Source organism: Lissotriton vulgaris, chromosome 1_1 (genome assembly GCF_964263255.1).
Source record: "Lissotriton vulgaris chromosome 1_1, aLisVul1.2, whole genome shotgun sequence".
NCBI lineage: Eukaryota > Metazoa > Chordata > Amphibia > Caudata > Salamandridae > Lissotriton > Lissotriton vulgaris.
In genome coordinates this window covers 934,997,337-935,019,212 of record NC_141685.1, presented here as the reverse complement: position 1 = coordinate 935,019,212, position 21,876 = coordinate 934,997,337, and the positions used below count along the sequence as shown (strand labels likewise).

General features: G+C 48.6%; 1 protein-coding gene across 1 annotated transcript in view; it reads right to left on the bottom strand.

Annotated features, from left to right (window-relative positions):
- The window catches only part of MCRS1 (microspherule protein 1), a 329,302-nt gene that overhangs the window by 178,826 nt on the left and 128,600 nt on the right, over window positions 1–21,876 (bottom strand). The window contains exons 7-8 of the mRNA XM_086959133.1: window positions 19,307–19,415; window positions 18,574–18,712 (exon numbers count right to left, since the gene is read on the bottom strand). Coding sequence (XP_086815259.1) covers window positions 18,574–18,712; window positions 19,307–19,415 — 248 coding nt within the window. The remainder of the gene's footprint in view (window positions 1–18,573; window positions 18,713–19,306; window positions 19,416–21,876) is intronic.

Sequence of the window (21,876 nt, the reverse complement as noted above, 5' to 3'; positions counted from 1 at the left end):
TCTCGTCGTGTTTCACTTTTCATTTTGCTGCCATTTTGTTGTTTGTTGTGCTTCACAGCCCGGCTCTCCACCCCGCTCCCGCCTCCCAGATGCTCTTCCCTCCCACTAAGTTAAGGCTCTACCCACTCACTGAAGCGCTGTGACCCGCCTGATTTACTCAGAAGCGGTCGCTCCTCACGCTGCTCCCTGAACTGAAAGCGGTATCGTAGCGCTACACTGTCAGACTGCTCATCGCACTGCTTACTGCAATTATTTGCATATTGATTGTAGCGCTGTACCATTAGACTGCTCACTGTTGCAATTCATTGTGCATATTGATCGTAGCGCTATTCATTGTGCATATTGATCGTAGCGCTGTACTGTTAGACCAATAATCGTTTCGCCGCTTGAATTGTTGTGCCTGTTTGTACCGGTGCCACTGCTCTTTACTTTGCGATTGCCAGGTTGTGCCCCAGTCTCGTTGTGTTTCACTTTTCATTTCGCTGCCATTTTGTTGTTTGTTGTGCTTCCCAGCCCGGCTCTCCACCCCGCTCCCGCCTCCCAGCTGCTCCTCCCTCGCTCCGCCCCCCCCCACTCTCCACTTATGACAGTCACACCTGCGCGCAGCGGACGAGCGCCGAAGGTGCGCCAAAGGTAAGCCCGTCTACGCCTGTCCGCGCCTGGACCGCGCCAATCCCCCTGGCCCCCGCAACATCCACTCCACCCGCATAACGTACGACGCCGCAACCCTCTCAGCCCTTAACCCCGGCCGACCACCAACTGCCACCAAGCCGCCTCAGGCCACACTCATGGACCCTTCACCTGCCACTCCTGCAAATTCGACTGCATCATGACTAGGCTGTGGGGTTTTAGGTTTAAACCTATAATAACTGATAAAACCCCACTGAAAGAAATATAGCCCTCACCGTTGAAGACATATAAACACTGAAAAAACACCTGCACAACCACAAACTAAATGCCATTCAAAGAAAGGAAAAAGAAAGTGAAAGAGTCATTTTGTTCTTACTGAAGGGGTCAATAAAATGTAACTTTGTTATACAAGCTAGCAGTAAGCAGCAAGAAAGACTGGCTAACATTATTCTGCTTGAGTTTTGTTCTTTAGGGATGCCACTAAAATAATGTTTCTTCTTCCTTTTACTTTTTTCAGTTTTATGGCCTTTGGTCTAAAGATGCAGGGTTTAGTTTCACGTTTAGTTTAATTATTTTATAAACTGTAGAGAATCAGGACATATCAAACTCACATTTGATATTTTGGCTGCATTTGATTCCTTCACTGATAGGTAAAATGGCTAGTTTCATAAAAATCTTTCCTAATATGTGTCATCACATTTACCCACAGAGAATGGGTAAAAACCCTTAATACATCAGACCATAGTTTCTTGTGGGTCTGTATTGATAGTAGGTGAATTCCCAACACCTCAGGCTTTAAATATTAAAGGCAAGGTATAGTGACAAGTATATATATTACCAAGCATCTGGGATAGTGGTGAAAACGTGACACTAGACTTTTGGAAAGCAGTGTCACTTGTTATGCTCTGCAAAAAAGGTACTTTCCAAGTTCAACAAAGATTGGAGTGATATTGTTTGTATTTGTAGTGATTCAGCTACGTACATAAAAAATGTGTGTTATTACCTGTCAAAATTGATACTCGAGCTGAAGTGATTCCCTGTAGGAGATCCTTGCCACTGTTAGATGGTATGCTGAAAGCATCTTTACAATCTTCAGAGTTAATGAGGGATGCTATTGACTTTTTAGTCCATTCTGGTGCACTGTTTTCTTATGCCCAGGAACTAAAACACAAATATTTATAATTTCGTGCTTTATGTGGCATCAAAGAAAGAGTCATCCCAACTGTGTCCCTTAGCTGACGGTTCTCAGCCCAAGGGGCTATGAATGCTGAGAGGGCCTTTTCACAGAAGTTTACATGGGAAGGAAAGCACGAGCGCACATGACCAAAGACTCACTGAAGAAGTGTTGTATGGTGTACTGCAATAAGATTAATTTGCAAAAATCTCTTTGGAGGTCATGTACACTATACATACACTGTCTATATACCATGTTCTTTCAGTGCAGAAAGCAAGCAATGATAAAAGCAAAACGTTCCATAAACACCGGAAAAACACTTTTTCTGTTGTTTTTAGTGGCGTAAAAAAGTGTAACCACTGATAACAACTGTTTTTTAAGATATTGAAAACACTGAAAAAACCCCACCAGAATTTACCAAAAATAGAAACTGAAAACAGGACAGCCTAATCATGACCCACACCAAACCCACAAACTCCAAACAGAGCTCCGACACTAACCACCTGAAGTGCATCCTGCTCAACACCCGCTCGGTCCACAGACACACCATTGACCTTTGGAACCTACTCGACACCACATCGCCGGACGTCGCCTTTCTTACAGAAACCTGGATGAACGCCTCATCAGCGCCCGACATCGCCATCGCCATAGCCATCTCGGACGGCTACAAGATCATCCGAAAGGACCGCATCAACCAAACTGGAGGAGGCATCGCCATCGTCCATAAGAACACCATCCGCATCACGATCAGTTCCGACGATTACCTCGCAGCCGCCGAACACCGTCACTTCCAAATCCACACCGACCCCAAGACCACACTCAGAGGCACCCTCATCTACAGGCCACCAGGACCCCGCACACAATTCAGTGAAGACATCACTGACTTCATCAGCCCACACGCCCTCCCCTCTGAGGACTACATTCTACTGGGAGACCTCAACTTCCACCTGGAAAAGAACGACAGCAACACCACCACCCTTCTGGACAACCTCGCTAATCTCGGACTCAAACAACTTGTTGACACCCCCACCCACTATGCCAGACACACGCTCGACCCAGTCTTCACCTCCAGCAAGCACATCTCCTTCAATCACACCACAGCTCTGCATTGAACGGACCACAGCTGCGTTCACTTCAACTACAAAAAGACTACGACCCACAACCACTCACAAACAATTCCCCGCAGAAACTGGAAAAAAATTACCACCGACCAACTCTTCATATCGCTTCACCAAAACCCTCCTGCAAAATCATCGGACACAAACCTTGCAGCCACCAACCTCGCACAATGGATCACCCACAGCGCTGACAAATTAGCACCCTTGAAAAAACATCAAATCAAACAAGGTAGCAAAAAAGCCCCCTGGTTCAACGATGACCTTAAGAAATCCAAGAAGTGCTGTCGCACCCTCGAGAAAGCCTGGAGAAAAAACCCAACCACTGACAACCTGGCCTCCTTCAAGAACGCCACCCGCAAACACCACCAACTGATCCGATCCACCAAGAAATCCGCATTCAAGGATCCTCTCGACAACAACGCCCACAACAGCAAGGAACTATTCAACATCATCAAAGAATTTACCAACCCCACCGCAGGCACCAACGACATCACTCCCTCCCAAGACCTCTGCGACTCCCTAGCCTCATTCTTCCACAACAAAATCGCTGACATACACAACAGCTTTGAAAACCAGTCCGGAGTCCATTCCACCCCACCCACCTACGAACTAAAACCCCCCTCCAACAACATTTGCGCCTGGAACCCAATCACCACTGAAGACACCATCCGCCTGATGAACTCCATCCACTCAGGATCGCCAACCGACCCATGTCCCCACCACATCTTCAACAAAGCTGACTATTATCGCACCCCATCTCCGAGACGTCATCAACTGCTCACTCAACTCCGCTACCTTCCCGGAAAGCTGGAAACATGCCGAACTCAGCGCCCTTCTGAAGAAACCCACAGCAGATCCCACTGAACTTAAAAACTACCGCCCCATCTCGCTCCTCCCATTCCCTGCCAAAGTCATTGAGAAAGCCGTCAACAAATCAGCTCGGCTTCTGAGCCAAACACAGCACCGAGACCGCCCTCATCGCAGCAAAAGACGACATTCGAACACTACTGGACAACGGAGAGACAGCTGCCCTCATCCTACTTGACTTCTCCGCAGCCTTCAACACAGTCTGTCATAGCACCCTTATACAACGCCTCAGCAAAGTCGGAATTCAAGGAAAACTACTGGACTGGATCATTTCGTTCCTCGCCGGAAGAACCCAGAGAGTCCGCCTCCCCCCTTTTAGATCAGAGGCCACCGAAGTCATCTGCGGCGTACCACAAGGATCATCACTTAGTCCCACCCTCTTCAACGTATACATGAGTCCCCTCGCATCCATCGCGCGCCAACACAACCTCAACATCATCTCCTACGCAGATGACACCCAGCTGATCCTCTCCCTCACCAAAGACCCAAACACCGCCAAAATCAACCTACACGAAGGGATGAAAGAAGTAGCCGAGTGGATGAAGAACAACCGATTAAAACTGAACTCGGACAAAACGGAAGTCCTCATCTTAGGTTCATCCCCCTCCGCCTGGGACGACTCATGGGGGCTACCGGCCCTGGGAAACGCACCCATACCCACGGACCACGCACGTAACCTGGGCTTCATCCTGGACTTCTCCCTCTCGATGACCAGACAAGTTAACGCCGTCTCATCATCATGCTTCAACACCCTACGTATGCTCAAAAAAATCTTCCGTTGGATCCCCACCGAAACAAGAAAGACGGTCACCCACGCACTGGTCACAAGTCGACTGGACTACGGAAACACCCTTTACGCTGGAACCACAGCCAAACTCCAGAAAAAACTACAACGCATCCAAAACGCCTCAGCCAGACTCATACTAGACATCCCCCGCCAAGCTCACATTTCCGGTCACCTGAAAGACCTCCACTGGCTCCCCGTCAACAAGAGAATAACGTTCCGTCTCCTCACCTACGCACACAAAGCCCTCTACGACCTAGGACCCGAATGCCTCAACTCGCGTCTGTCCTTTTACACCCCCACCCGCCAACTACGATCGTCCAATCAAGCCCTCGCCGCAATTCCACGCATCCATAGATCCACCATGGGGGGGAAGATCCTTCTCCTACTTAGCGGCCAAAACCTGGAATTCTCTCCCCACCCACCTCCGCCTCACACAGAACCACCTCTCCTTCAGAAAACAACTAAAAACTTGGATATTCCATAAATAAAGCTACTCCCTCAAGCGCCTGGAGACCCTCTGGGTGAGTAGTGCGCTATACAAATGTTAAACTTGAACTGGACATTGCATACGCTGCCTAGGCGAGACCTAAACCTTTGAGGTTAGGCGTTGTTAGTAATGCCTGAACAGACATGCGGTCTGGAAAGGGGTGCACTGATAAGTAATTGGGATTGGAAGATGCAGGCTAATAATGCCTTGCTATTTGCCAGGGCTAAAAAGTGTTTTGGCCCAGGCAGCCAATGTAGGTTCATGCAAAGCTTTGTTGCGTGGTAAAAGAGGTTGTGGATCCACACAACACAGCTGCAGATCTCAGAAGGATGACTGATTTAGACACTGCCGTCTCAGGGCAACTCAAGCACCATACCACAGCCTCGCAAACCACAGAAATAAAGAAACTGGCTTCCTTTTGAATACGTATCACACTTAGTAGCATTTAGAGGTCTAAACAAAGTCCAGTATTCATGCGACCTGGAGGGAGTAAATGGTCAGCCTTCAACTCCTCTTCCTCTGAGCTCACGTGGTCTCCATTAAGTATGTCTAAGGCATCAGAATCCGAGCTCCTCCATTAGCATAAATCTCTAATGGGAGGCTCCACTACAGACTGATTACAGTGGAAGCCTCCAGCCATTTCTCTTACCACTTGAATAATCTCCCCCAATTTCAAGGGCTGACGTGACGCTGAGAAAGGCTTCAAGGGTAGCACCATAGACTGAATCATGAGCAGCGCTGAGGGCAAATGGGCCGGCACTTGGACAAGTAAATGCTTCCTCAGGTGTGGTATCCAGACAAGAGCCTACAGATGCACAGAGTCAGTGGCTTTGGGTTAAGAGACGACTGAATCACAGAAGCCCCAGAATTAGGCTTACCACTGGAAACTGTCACAGAGAGATGTGGGGATAGATCTGTAGATATCAAACAGTCTTCTGAGAAGACCGGGAAGGGTCAACACATGGAGAAAGTAACTCTGGTTTATGTTTTTGGAAGACTAGGATTGGCTCAGAAGTAGATAAGGAACAGAATGGCATCAGAGAATGGCATGGCGAGTCTCTGAACAGTACTAAGAACAGGACTCTTTCCATGAGGATGAAAAGGACTACTTTTCCAGTGGCTTTTTTTCTTTTTTGCAAGAGGACTCCTTGGCCAATTGCTCCCAGTCAGGAGATTTAACCTGAAAAAGAGAAGGAGTTTCTTTTCTGTAACTCCAGTACTGTAGTAGGGGTATCTCTGTTATAATCTAGTGAATAGTCCCGCCCATGTGCGTGAACCCCAGAGCAATCAAAAATAATCTCTTAAAATGTCTTCTTTGCAGTCCTGCATAGACACTTAAGAGAAAATCAAGACAAATAATACAGCCTAACACTTCCAAGGCTACAAAGGCCACCACTTCATCTAAACAGTGAAAAGGATAGCCAACAATGTCAGATTTTACACATTTTACCAAGTTTCCTTCAAAGAGAAAACTCCCCTTCACCAAAATCCTTAAAATAATAGAAATGAAGAGTTGGACAGACAAGCCCCCCATAGGCTGCCATTATGTGTCTGGAAAAGGGATACTGTGCCTTTAAGGAACTCTCTAGAGACCCTCGGTATCCCAGGATGCACAGCCAAAGTTCTTTTACTTTCAGTTTTTTTTGAAGGTGTATAAAGCAAGGCCTGTAACATACATTACAGTACCATTTTCTCAACTGGAGTTAAAGAAAAGAAACTACTCCTTCTGTAGTAGGGGATCTCTGTATAGTCATAATGTAGTGAATAGAATGGCAAGCCCATCCCAAACAACCCACCTGGTGGTGGAGAAAAAAACAGACAACACCTCTAATGTGCAAATAGATTTCTCAATGAAGCCTGCCCAAACTGAGCATCTGCTCTGGCGTCAGAGTCCAGACAGTAATGCTTAGAAAAGGTGTGGACCGACTTCCAAATGGCAGCCCAGCAGATTTCTGCAATGGGAACATTACGAAGCAAAGCTGTTGTAGCTACTCTGGTAGAATGAACCTTAGGCTTACCCCCTAAGGTCTTGTTAGCCTTCTGATAACATAACTGGATACAGGACACAATCCACCTCGAGATGGACTGTTTATTTATTTTATTTATTTAGAGTTTTATGTAGCGCGTAGTTACCCTCGGGCATCCCAGCGCTTGTCCAGGCAACAACAATATCCGCAGGGCCAGATCAGATACATCACATGGGAAATAGGTGTGTTTTCAGAAGCTTCCGAAAACGAAGAGTGCCAGACTCTAAGCGCATCTTCAGCGGAAGCGCGTTCCAGAGAGTGGCTGTATGGACCGAAAATCTTCTACCACCAGTACGGGCCTTGTGAACCCTGGTAGAGGTTAGAGGTGGCAAGACCAGTCCTAACCGACCCATAATTGACAAACAATTGGTCTGACCCACGAATGTCCTTGGTCTTATCCAAGTAGAACTTCAACACCCTTCGGACATCCAGGGAATGTAAAGACCTTTCCGCTGGAGTGGAAGGATTTTGGAAAAACGTAGGCAAAGTTATAGTCGGATTGACATGAAAATCGGAAATCACCATAGGAAGGAACTTAGGGTGAGTACGCATTACAACCTTAGCATAATGAAATACAGTATAAGGTTCTTGACAACACAATGCCTGAATCTCACTCACCCTGCGGGCCGATGTAATGGCCACGAGGAAAGCCGCCTTCCACGACAAGTGCTGCAGTGAAGCCTTATGAATGGGTTCAAAAGGTTCCTTCATCAATCTGGACAGCACCACATTCAACTCCCAGGAAGGCGACGGACTCCGAATAGGAGGGAACACTTTCTTCAGTCCTTCCAAAAAATCCTTAATCACAGGGATCTGGAAGCAGGAAGTCTGAAGGACATTTCCTGTGCGCAGGTAACGCTGCGAGGTGAACCTTAATAGATTGAAAATTAAGGCCAGACTGAGCCAAATGCAAGAGATATGGAAGGACAACATCTTCCTTGCAGGCCGTCGGATCATAGTTCTTGGAAGTGCACCAGATGCAGAACCTCTTCCACTTGTAGGCATAGGACGTCCTAGTGGAAGGCCGCTTAGCCTCCTTGAGAATATTCATGCAATCCTCAGGCAGATTCAGGTGTCCATATTGCACTATCTCAGGAGCCATGCCGCCAAACTCAATGATGAGAGGTTGGGGTGCACCATCTGCCCCCCGAACTTTGTGAGAAGGTCCGGCCGGCAAGGCAGCTGCAGGTGAGGTTGGCGAGACCGGTGGAGCAGGCCACTCCGGAACAATGAGGATCATCCGTGCTCTGGACCGGGACAGCTTGATGAGCACCGCCGGAATCACGGGAATGGGTGGAAAAGGGTACAGAAAGCTGTTCGACCAGCTGATCCATAGCGCATTCCCCAGAGTCCCCGGTTGGTAATACCTGGAGGCGAAGTCTCTGCATTTTCTGTTTTCGGCGGTGGCGAACAGATCTACATCTGGAGTGCCCCACCTGTCGAAGATGTCTCCTAGCACTTCGTCCTTCAGAACCCACTCGTGGTTTTCTTGCACCATCCTGCTGAGTGCTTCCGCCTGAGCATTCTGCACACCTGGCAGATGGGTAGCCGTTATCGTCAGTCCCCTGGCGAGCAGCCAGTGCCAGATCGCCTGCGCTTCTTGCGACAGTGTGCGCGATCTCGAGCCCCCCCCTGCTGGTTGAGATAATACATCGTGGTCGTATGGTCCGTCTGCACAAGCAAGGAGTTGGTCTGAAAGGACGGATGAAAGGCCTTCAGTGCCAAGTGGACAGTTCCAGGAAATTGATGTGATACGTGGACTCCACCGTGTACCACGCTCCCTGGATCTGTAGATGGTCTGAATGCGCTCCCCAGCCTTGGAGAGAAGCATCCATGACGATAGTCTGAATGGGAATGTCCTTGTGGAATGGAACCCCTTTGAGGAGATTCTCTGCTGAGCACCACCATTTCAGGGACTGTTGAGGGTGAAGGGACAGCCAGATCCTGTATTCCCAGCTCCCCCGCTTCTGGTCCCACTGATCCTCCAGACATTCCTGCAGCGGCCTCATGTGGAGGCGTGCATGTGGCGAGAGTAAGATGCAAGAGGCCATCGACCCCAGTAGAGAAGACACCGTCCTCACTGTCGTAGATGGAACCGCCATGAGAGCCTGAGCCTTCCGAAGGATCGATAAGCGTCTCTCCTCCGAAGGAGACACGCTTGCTGAAAGAGTATCGATGGAGGCTCTCAAGTACTGTAGGCACTGGACAGGAGTCTGAACAGACTTGTACATGTTTATGTGCAACCCCAGCTGGCTCAACAGAACAGCCGTCCTGTTGAAGTGCAATTGCGCTTTCTGGAAGGTGGAGGCCTTGATCAACCAGTCATCCAGGTACGGGTAGACAAACACCTTGTTCTTTCTCAGGTGAGCTGCCACCACTGCCATGCACTTTGAAAAAGTCCTGGGGCAAGACTTCAGTCAAACGGTAGTACGGTGTACTGATTTGTGCCTACCAGAAATCGCAGGAACTTCCGATGTTTCTGTGCAATGGGCACATGGAAGTACGCATCTTGCATATCTATTGCACAAAGCCAGTCTGCTCTTTGCAGCGGAGGATAAATCTGGTGCAGAGACAGCATGCAAAACATTTCCCTGCGAATCCATTTGTTTGCTTGACGCAAATCCCGAATGGGCCTGAACTCGTTCTTGTCCTTCTTGCGCACCAGAAAGAACCTGGAGTAAAGACCCTTTCCCGTTTGAGACAAAGGAACGTCTTCTATTGCCCTTTTTCTTAACAGGGTATCGGCCTCCGCTTGGAGCTCGAGCAGCTGGAACTGCGAGCAAACCGGTGGAATCGCTGGAGGAGGGCTGACGAAACTAAGACTATATCCATTGCAAACAATATTCAGCACCCACTTGTCCCGAATAATTTTTCTCCACTCTGCCAAGTAATTCTGTATGCTTACCCCCACCGGAGCGGGTAACAGAAGAGGGGGAAGTAGCACCTCAGGGCTTAGACCCGGCCGGGCCCTTGTTCGCTGAGGAGGACTGCTGTCCGCCTCTGTCCCTCTGACGCTTCTGGAAGGGTTGCCGCTGGTACTGCTGCTGTTGTTGCTGTTGACCAGCTTGACGACCCTGCCCTCGTCTTTGAGAACCATACCGCCTCTGGAACGGGCGGAAGGACTTCTTCTGCTCTTTTAGTTTCTCCAAACCAACGGCTTTAAGTGTTTCTACCTCTGCCTTCATGTGGGCCATCTCCTCGTCCGCATGTGACCCAAAGAGAGTCGATCCAGAGAATGGTAAATTAGCGACTCTCTGTTGCGCCTCCGGTTTGAGAGATGTAAGGCGCAACCAGGCATTTCGTCGTAAATTGATGCCAGGGCAGTAACCATGAGCTGCCAGGAGAGAGGCGTCCGCCGCAGAGCTGATGACCTGATTGGAGACCATCATGCTGTCATTCAAAATCTACTGGAAGTCCTCTCTCCTATCCCTTGGGAGTAGCTCCAGGAATTGCTGCAGGGACTCCCACAAGGAGCGGTCATAGCGACCCAAGAACGCAGAGGCACTCGCCGCTTTCATGGAGGTTGCTGCCGTCCCGCAGACTTTCCGTCCAGCTGAGTCCATCTGACGACTTTCCTTATCCGGCAGCACCGTAGAAGACGGGGCAGTAGCATGTTGTTTCTTGGCCGCAGTTACAATAACAGAATCCGTTACCGGATCTGATCTCGGGAATGCCGGATCAGAATCCGGGGGCCTGTACATCTTCTGCAGCCGGGACGGAGCGGACTTCACTGAGGCCGGAGTCAGAAAAAGCTCCATAGCCGGTTCCTCCAGTCCTGGCACCAAGGGGCGAGACAAATGCCGCCTGTGTAAGGTTTTAAATATCACCGATGTAGAAGGTGTGGGTACCGTTAAAGTGACCCCCAACTTCGCTGCCCCTCCTAATAGCACCTTCTGAAATGTAACAAAGTCATCCACCGGTGACACCCTCGTATGGGGGGAATCCGATAAGGTGGGAGATTATCTCCGGCCACTGGAAGAGTCCGTATGACGGGACGGTGACCTATCCCTCCTGTGACGATGACGGTACCGTGTCAAAGACCGACGGTCACTCCGCGATCGAGGTCTCCTTCTGGACCGTGATCTAGACCTCCTAGGCCTCGGGCGATCCACTGGCCGTACAAAAAGCGGGAGCTGCGGAGGCAGAACCGGAGTCCTGGGCTGTGGAGGCCTCATAGGCGGTGACGAAAGGTGCGGCAGAGATGGAGGAGGCAGTTGTGGAAGAGGAGGAAGAGGCGGAGGTGGAGAAGTCGGAGGAGGAGGCAAAGGAGGTAGCGGAGGAGGCTTCCTCGGAGGCAATGGCGGAGCCACTGGTGGAGGCGTAGGCGTCCTGGGCCTAGAAGGCAAATAAGTCAGAGAATATTTGGATTCCGAAGACCTAACCACTCTCCTCTTCCTTTGAGCAGGTCTTGAAGAGGATACCCTGGAGGCAGACCTCTTTTCATCCGAGCGCCGGCACCGCCGCGAACGGGGACTCGTCTATGCAGAAGACAGGCTGACTACTGAGGCAGAGGACACCGTCCTGGCCCTTGAACGCCTCCTCGACGTTGAATTTTCTTTCCTCGATGTCTATCTCTTCCCCTTTCTGCTTCTCGACGTCGATCGTCTAGACGTCGATGAACTCCTCGACGTCGACTCTCTTCTCTTCGACGTCGACTTGTCTTTCCTCGGCGTGGAACGTCGACTTGACCTCGACAGCGAACGGCGGTGTCGCCTCGACGGTGAGCGCCGTGCCTCCTCGACTCATCTCGACGTCCATGATATGTCGACGCCGGTGAAGTCCTCGACGTCGACCTCGTCCGAGGTCTCGACGTCCTTCCCCTCGACGCCGAACGTCGACGACGCTTCGACCCAGAGCCCTGGGTCGACGGGGAACAAATAGTGGTCATGCCTCTCGACGCTGACGTCGAAGCCATCGACGTCGACCGGGACCGGTGCCTTTTCTGGGCCTTTTCTTGACTGGGGTGCCCCCCAGAGGCCGAAACACAGGCAGAGGACAATGACTGAGTCCCTCCATGCCCAGACCCACCTGGTTCCGGATGTCTCCTCTGCTCCAGGCCTTGGAGACCAATCTTCTCCCTGTCACGCAGGGTCCTCTTGGAGAAGGATTGACAAATCTCACAGGCTTCAGGGACATGGGAGGAAGGGAGACAGAGTATACATACTCTGTGGGGGTCAGATTTAACCTTCTTCCTGGCACACTCAGGGCACTTGTCGAATAAAGCTGGCATATTCGACAGAAAGAGTGGGCAAAACTGGCTAAAAAACACAGCAAAAGGAAGAGGAAGACCCCAGACGTCGAGTGAAAAACTCAAATAGTGCCAAAAATTGAAGAAATACCCAAAAAGGGAGAGCTCAATGCTCCAGGGTCCTGCTAGCAGGAGCCGGAAAAAAGAACTGAAAGTAAAAAGACTTTAGCTGTGCATCCTGGGATACCGAGGGTCTCTGGAGAGTTCCTTAAAGGCATGGCATCCCTTTTCCTGACACATAATGGCAGCCTATGGGGGCTTGTCTGTTCAACTCTTCATCTCTATAATTTCAAGGATTTTGGTGAAGGGGAGTTTTCTCTTTGAAGGAAACTTGGTAAAATGTGTAAAATCTGACATTGTTGGCTATCCTTTTCACTGTTTAGATGAAATGGTGGCCTTTGTAGCCTTGGAAGTGTTAGGCCGCATTATTTGTCTTGATTTTCTCTTAAGTGTCTATGCAGGACTGCAAAGAAGACATTTTAAGAGATTATTTTTGATTGCTCCGGGGTCCACGCACATGGGCGGGACTATTCACTAGATTATGACTATACACAGAGATACCCTACTAAAGAAGGGGCAGGTTGTTTAAAGGTGTCCATTCGGCCCACATCAAAAACAACTTGTTCTCCTGTGAGAAAGTGGCTCTATATACACTGGACCAGAATAAGGTACAGTGCATACAGAGTCCACAAACCCCAGAAGTATAACTGAGGTTAAAGTCAGGTCTGACCTTACTCTCTAAAGTGGTAGCTTGGTCGAGCAGTAAGGCAGTACCAGAGGACAGTGTAAAGCATTTGTTGTACATACCCAGTCAGCAAAAAGCTTCACACACTCAAGAACTGAACATTAGGCCAATTATTTTTATATCCAAAGATATAGTTGTATTATTTTTAGAACCAACAGGTGTCAAAATATACTTTTCTCGATATGAGTACTCTCATGTAATTACTTTGCAAAGAGGCAATAAACTTTGTAAACACAATAGGTAAAATGGTTGCAGTAGGCAACACAATTCTAAACACAATTTAACATTGAGCTCAAAGGGTTTTTCTACATAAATGCAGCCGATTACTTTATAGATTTTGTAACTTCAGGACTGGATCCTAGATTAAGTCCTGGGGTCTTAGCTGAAAACAGTTTAGTAAAAACGTTTTAGTTATTGCAATGATTTTTAAAGAATATAAAGTTATTTTAAAAGTTGACACTTCGAAATTTTTCTGTGAAAAACCAGCAATGTTATCCAATGAAAGGAAATTCAAAGCACAGGTAAAGTAGATTCTCGTTACTTTTGTAATCCAGTACTGGACTTCTAGGTTCAGCACTGGGGTCTCTACCTAAGACAGCTAAGTAATTACGTTGTAGTATTTGGTACGATTTTTAAGGACTATTTGTAGTTTTCAAAAGTAGACGGAAGAAATTTCACAGAAAAACAGTCAATGTTTTCCTATGGACAAAATTTAGATTACTAGTAACCACGGTTGGGATTAATTTTGCGGTTCAGTACTGGGCTACAAGGTACAGTACTGGCTTCTCTCCTGATCACAGGTGAGTAATTCAGAATTCGTTATCCGGCTGATTAGATGAATATTTTAACTTTTCAAAACTTCACACTTAGAAGAAATTTCGAGTCAAACCAGTCAATGTTATCCTATAGCAGGAAAGTGAGTCATCAGTTTTCAAGTGAGTACTCGACTGGTGAAGTTAAGGTTCCGGGCATAGACTCAGGGGTCCCCCAGGGTCAGGTAGGTACAGTTGGTACACCCTCAGCGGCACAGGGGAGGCTGGGTGCAGAGGTAGTTAGGCCCAATGTTATCGAATGATAGGCAGGGGATCTTCGGTTGGTGGCTGCTGGCTAGCAGGCCACGCGGCTGTGGGACCTGGTCACTTGCTCAGGGCAAATGGGGAAGTAGGATAGGACAAAGGTTGCACTCCCAGGGGCACTCGGGTGGCTGGGTGCAGAGTGCTTTTGAGCCGTTGGGCGCTCAATGTTATTCAATGAGGATCTTGAAAAGGGAACAAAGGCTGCAGGCTCGGGGACGGTGGATCTTCTGGAGCGACCAACACTTCGGGGGGTACGTTGAGATCTTGGAGGATAGGTAGACACCCAGGAGTTGGGCACAGGGACCATGGGGCGCCGGGTGCAGGGGTGTCTTTTGAGGTCGGGAAATCTTACCCCCTGCTGGTCGCAGTCGGAGGGGTCCTTTGTCCTGAGGCTGCAAGCATCGTCGGAGTCGTCGAGGAGGGTCCTTGGGCACTGGATTCCAGGTCAGAATCGCCGGGTGGGACGTCCTCAGGGTCTTGATTCACTCCAGCACAGGCCAGTCTTGGCGGGTGCAGAGTGTGCAGGGTTTGCGGTTCAGGGCTGATGCCAGGGCTTTTTACTTGCTTAGAGCAGTACCACTGCTCGTGGGAGACCCTGTTAGTCGGGTCCTCTGGGGTTTTTGAGGTTGCTGACCACTTGAGATGCCAGGGTTTAACAGGAGCAGGTTCTAGGTTTGACAGGCCGGTAGGGCTGGGGCCAAATCAGTTGGTGTCTTCCTCTTTTTAGCAGCTGCACTGCAGGTCTTCGTGTTCCTTGATCTTCTTTCTTGTTTCGTAATCTGGATCTGTGGAAAAAGGTTCAGGGTGCCCTTATATACTAAATTTAGGGGCGTTACAGGTAGGGGAAGGGCAGGGACCAATGGGTCCCTGTCCTGGGGTGGGTACACCCCCTAGCCTACTCCTCTCCTGTGGGAGGGGGCAGGAGCCTAGCTGTGATTAGGCAGGGCTCCCCATCTTCAAGATGGTCGGATCCCGGGGTCGTGCTTCACCTCGTCTCCCCCACCTGAGGGGTGGGGTTGGCATAGGCTGGCACACCCCCTTCCTGGTGTAACTTTTCCCGCCAATCTTCCCGCCAGAGTGGTCCCAACCACACTATCCTGACGCTCCCATTGCCAAGGGGTCGACACTTTTTAACTCTACCTGTGCTTGGTTTCTGCTCTATTTCCCCAGTATTCCTGGATGCTTGCACAACCAGCAATGCTTAGCCTCAGGAGCCTGAACACTAATACAGGGTAAGCCTAGCTAATACCCCCACCTTGTCTGCCGCATATGTGGGCGGCGGCCTGTTAAAAGCCTTCCAGTGCCTCTGACAACACAAACATTTGTGCAGAGGGGTGGCGGAGTCCTTCACAGTGCGGGCCCTCGCGCGCCCCCTTAGGCACTACACCTCATGAGTGAGGGTCTATATGTCGGAGGGGGCCGCTGGTTCACTGCGCGGTTCTGGTCTCACCTACTCCTGTGCGCTTTCAGTGTGTATGTACCCTGGTGTGTCTTTGCTTACTATAATTACTGCAATCTTACCTTCTAGGTCGACTGCACGTAGACCCTAATGATACCATGCCTGCCATTTGTCTTCATCTACCATGATGGTTACATGTACTAAATCATTGTCTCTGTTTGGTCTGTCTAGTATAGCCTCCCAGTCAATGTTACTGGAGGACTGCTTCACCCACTAGTTTACCAGAGTGTTCTTTTCTTTTCTTTTTTACCTTTGTATTCTTCCTCTTTATCCCCTCCCAGGCACAGGTGGTACGATCTACCTACAGAGATCGCCTGATTACTCTAGGAACTACGTACTAGGGTACCCCAGGTGCTTGACAGGGTTATAATTCTGAAACCCTTTTGTCTTTTTCTTTTATAGTTTGACGTGCACTTCTCACACCCATTATTTCTAGGCCCTGAAGAAACGCTACTGATCATTTAGACACTACAAGCGTGAAACATACCGACCTGGTGACTAGTTACACCGGCACATTGAAGCCCCACGTAACTCACTAACCTGTTGGTTTTTTAGCTTACCAAGGACACCACGAGAATAAATAACCAAGACTGGATGCCGTTACGTATTTTTAACTTCACTTGCACGCACCACTTCACCTCTCTCTTAGTATCCTTCCTGTTACCTGTCCCGCCCCCACACCTGCACGCACTTTACGGCGTATTCTCTTTTAAAGATCGCCGCTAAAGAGACTCTTCGGAGGCCCGCCAGACATTGCAGCGCCGGTCTGACGAGGAGCACCAAAAGCCCGATGATGAAGCATGACATCCTTCTGGGTGTGTGAGGGCGAATAAGAGGCAAGACTTGGTCTTCTCCCTTGGGATTGGACCCTTGAAACCGGGGATAAAACAACTGCCTCTTTTCTCTCTCCCTTCCTCGCTCTCTCTCCTTCCCTCTACCACTACTCTCACCCTCGACCTCTATTTCTCCTAAACCTTCATCCTACTTCTCCACTTTCTTGCTTATGTGGGTGACATACATGCGCCCATTACCACGGAACAGTGCCCTCTGATATAGCTATTAACACTGGGATGTGTGCCATGTCGACTCTTTGTTTAGTTCTGTACTTAGGCACTCAGCCTGCAAAGGCAGGGTGTGGGTGAAAGGTACAGGGCCCCGAAGGGTGGCACAATAAGTGCTGCAGCCTGGAGGGGTCTTCTCTGCTCTCCATGCCCTGGGTACTTAGGGTACCATTTACTAGGGGCTGACAGGTGGCCAGAGATGCCAATCGGGTTTTAGTTTTAACACAGTTTTAGGGAAGGAACACAGGCCTTGGGTACCGGATTGGCAGGGACCAGGACACACCAAGGAAAAAGTGCATCAGGATAAGGCAAAAAGTGGGGGGTATTGCAACAGAAACTACCCTCCTTACATCTCCCACTCAGCGTTAGCCCGTTTATGCATACAGGTGGACAAGTCACAGGCCAAGGGGGTTTGGTTGGACTCAGAAATCACATGAGGGTGACATGGGGATCCAATAAAGACATCGTCTTTCTACAACGTTGATTGGAGCTTAAAGCTCTGGACTGGAGAAAGTAACATTTGCCCCAACTCCTGTCTGAAATTTGCTGGAGTGACACTGAAAAATTATTCAGATCCGCATATGTAAGGTGCAGAAAAATAGGAAGCAGCACATCAGATAGTGACATATATAGTGCAATGTTGTTACATACTGAGTGGACAGAACAGCAACTGGACTAGCGTGAAGCCACCAGGTTGGCCTGGAGAGCTACTGATTGGCAAATGGATTTCTAGGTCCAAACTGGCACCTGGAGTATATTCCTAACATGAACAATCTGTGGGAAGAACTATCCATCAAACATAATCGCCCACATGCTCTAAAGAATTACAGATAATGCTATCTGTAGAATGTGTCTCCAACCTTAAGTTATAAACATTTAGTTGCAATCGAGGGTAAACCTTGACTTACAGCTATCTCAATTCTAAGTGTTTAACATAACGACATGTTACATTCTAAGTTGTGTTTGGCTTAACAGGTGTTATTCCTCACCTTGATGGAACCTTATGAAACATGTAGGGATGAAAGGCTGAAGAGACACTGTTGAAAGGAGAACATTATATTTGCAAGGTGTAGACAGTTCTCTATAAAAGGTGTATGTATCCAGTGAGCTATCCTAATACTTTGGGGAATTATGCCCATACCACAAAGATATGCACTCCGAGTGCATGAACCACTATGCTATCTCATAGGTGTTGCGATCTTCTGGTTGCAAAAACATCTATGCAGCTGGAACATTAGACAATTCAGCTATGTTAATAGTTTAGCACATCTTTCGTTTCACCTATGTAGAATGTCTTCTTCTTAGATTAAACAACTCTAAAATGACCACAATAGGGCATACCCTCAGTTTTTCAAATGTAGGAATGTGTACATTTAAAAAGGACACATTAAAAGCACCATCTTCTGTACTTACCTTCATGAGTGATCTGACACCTAAGGAAACACACAGGGCAAAACACAAAACTGCATGAGCGTAGGGTGCAAGAGAAAGGAGCAACTGAGCACACCAGTAGGATACAAGGCGCTCGCTTCCAAACCTTGCAGAGAACCTCCTCAGAAAGTCCCCACAAATATGTTAAACACTGCACCTCACGGAACAATGGTACTCAGACTTTGTGTATATTGGCTAATCATTAACTGCTTCAATCACTAGGCACCACTAGAGGTAAAAGCCATGATAACATGGCTCGTCCATAAACACATGCAATAAGACACACCAACTGCTACAGGCACACACCTCCCCTGTCTGCTCTCCTAATCCTGCACTTGCTCCTTGGTATTCAGGTAAGCAGAAAGAGGGACAAAAGCAGAAAGATTTGTGTGATGCAGTGCTATTCAAAAAAGTCCAAACAAATAAAAACAGAAACAGCAGGGCAATGCATGCCAGGTGATACCTGTCTGATCTTCAAGCAGGTAGTATTGTTTCAGTAGCTGCCAGTGCACCTGCAAGGACTTGGCCGTGCGGGATGGATAGAAAACATCAGGATGTTTGTTCAGCAGCTCCTGAAAGGTGTCCAATGTGGGCTGGCTCGTCTAATAAAAATAAATACATTTAAAAAAGCTATTTAGCCTCTGCGCGCAAACTGCAATGATGAAGAAAGTGTGAGAAACATGCATGCAACATAACACAGTCTTTAAAATAAGATTTCATTTGTAAAACCTCCCAAAACAATATGAATATATCTCAACACTGCCCCGCAAACATTCTCGAGCTCACACCACTGTTCATTACCCCTTTCTTCCATAGTTAGGTTTGTATTATACAAGTGCTATGGCAAAGGGATTGCACACCAAGCAATTCCTTTATGTACTTGTGCTGGGAAAGAGAATGTTGGGACCTCCAGGGTACTCAGAAAGAAAAGTGCTCTATCCCCATTGTCCCGTTGGTCTAGGCACAGCAACAATCTTCTCCTTCCTCCTTAAGTAATGTGTGTGCTTCTCCTCAGCTAATTTGTGTTGTATCCATCATTTAGTCCAATAGTTACCAGGGGTGCAGAGAGAAGCTCTCCTCTAGCATTTACAGAGCCCCAAAATGGAACCAGATGCATTTAGGAGAAGAGCATACAAAACAAAATGAATGCATTAAATTCTAAAGTGAAGTACAGCTAATGGGCAGAAGATCCTTACCGAGCCAATGACACTCAGGAGCTGCTCCTCCGCCTTGCTAAAGAGGACCCTGCTCTGGATTGCAGCAATGGCCTCAGGATGAAGCTGCCTCATTGCCTGGCAGGCCAGTCTGCATGGAAACAGGAGAAGAAGACAAAACAAGCATTTGCAATGCAATAGGTCTCGCAGCATTAAAGTTTGAGTTATTGGCATTGTATAGGACAATGTGTTGCATGAATTTTATTTCAAACTAAACAAAGTTGGCAAGGATACCTTAGTTGGGAAAAAAAAGTTCTGAATTTGTAAACGTGAAATAATCCTAATATCAACAAGGCTCAGTGGATGCGGACCGTTAACAGTGCAATAGGCAGGAAGGTGGTGGCCGAGAGGTCCCCTGAAGAAAAGAATCATGCAGCAGTGATGGTGTGATCGGGGGTAGGAGGTGGGGGTGTAAAACCAAATGCAGAGGTGAACAGCAGCACACAGCACGGGATGAGGCGAAGGGATATGGAGTTAGATGTCGTCTTTTTTTTTTTTTAAGTGAAACAAAGATTTAAAAAATAATAGGACCTGCAAGCCGCACAGATATTAATAAAGAGCACACCTTACTACCTCGGACTGGAAACAAAGGTCCATACAAATAACGCAGAAAACATGAATCGTGAAGGGTGGTCTAAGTGCTCGTTTCATTATAATGTGGACGCCTTATTCTGTCTCCAGATGATAAACATTACTGCTACCTGTCTGAGGTGAAATTAACCTGGTTTAATAAATGTCTATACCAAAACATGGCTTGCGTGCTTTCTGCATTCACAGAGGAGGGGACATCGTCTTTGGGAGGGTCAAGCAGCCAGGGCCACTGAATGAATATAAACCATGATGGCAGAAAAAAGGGTGAATGGTCAAACAAGAGAGGATTCTCGTCCATAGGCCATTGGCTGTAAATGCAAGGAGATGAGGAAAGCAGAAACGGATTGATGCTTACAGGCTAGCAGGTGCAAGATGACGGGACAGGTGTGCGAAGGTCCATTTTAAGGTACCACGGAGTCAGGCAAGTGAAGGAGAAAGCAAGACAAAGAGATACAAGATAAGAACCCATGGTGTCAGGTCCAGACCTGAGAACAGATCGAGTAGGGGGGCGGTTGGTGGGGGCTGCTACAGTTTACAGGCAACGTGTTGAACAGAGTACAGACTCACTGTGAAGATGAAAGGACATGTATGAGGATCCATGCTTTCCAGCACCAGCCAATCGGGTCGTGTTTGCATCACACGCATGGTGAGCCGGGGTCATGCTTAGGCTGCCAGATCTGGGGCAAAAGCACATTCATTGGAAGAGATCATGCGTACATGCACGACTAACCAAGCGAGTTGGAACAGTCATTGTGTGTGTGTGAGTGGCTATGCTTTAGAAGCACTGACCTCTGTATCCTGTACAAAGGCCCAATTGCTCTGAGTGGCGGCGCTTAGTAGCACCATACTGTCACATTCACTCTGAAGCATGGCCACTGGGAGTGGTCATGCTGGTATGTAAATGCTGGACAGGTATAGTGCAAAGAAACATATACTGGAGAAATCAGGCATTTACTACTGGCCGCTCACATATAGCGTGAATGGGCTGAAAACGTGAGGGGGTCTCCACTTAACACGTCAGGGTGACAGGTCCCGTCTGGGGGCGCCGTCATTGGAAGATGACACTTGCAAGCTGGTGATACAATGTGACGAGCAAAAAGCATTCAAACTGACTGTTCGTGCAACAGACAAGCCCAGTGCGAATGGTCAGTCATGGGTAGAGGTCATGATTACAAAACACAGCTTATCAGGTCCAGTGTGATGGCAAGGAATGAAGAATACAGGCACCAGGCTGTAAAATCTTGAAAAGTGGAAGGACCAGTTAAGGGCAACTATTGCACGCTGTACTAGGCTGCACGGCTTATAGTTCCTAGACACGAGAGGGAATCAAAAGATATGGGGCAAGCACCCTGGCCGGCGTGCACGAGTAGAACAGTTCAACCTCTGTAAAGGATCCCTGGAAACATTTCCATTAGGGAGGAGGCCAGGAGGCATTACTGGGCATGTGGACACACGAAAAGCAATCATGTCTGCCCTCAGCAAGCCAGAGATGAACGAGCACACTCAGGGAGGGATCTGGGCTAACCCGCCACATAGGAGGAGGAATGTGCTCAAGAAGCTAGTCACAAAGAGGAGGGTGGCAAGTGGCAACCCCCACTAATCCGATTGGTGACGGATGGAAGTACCTGTGATTCTTGCGCTCGGTGTTAGAGCCTGATGGCTGCCTGTGAAGGATTCAGTGTCCCACAGCGGCCCTCCGTAGCAAGGTCTTGACAAGCCGTGAGCAAAACCGAAACCTTCCGTGCAGCGGGACTTCCGTCTTCGGAAGCCCGCGCACGCGCCCACGGAGTGCCATGGAGAGAAGCAGTGCTGGTGATGCGGGGCTCCCATGCCCGAGGGAGAGCCTCGCGGTGGCGGTTGAATTCCGGAGTGGTGGTAAGTGGGCCTTACTTGTGGGGGGGTGGGGTCGAGGGGTGGGTACCCTTGTGTGTGTGTGTGTGTGTGTGTACGTGCTAGTGTGT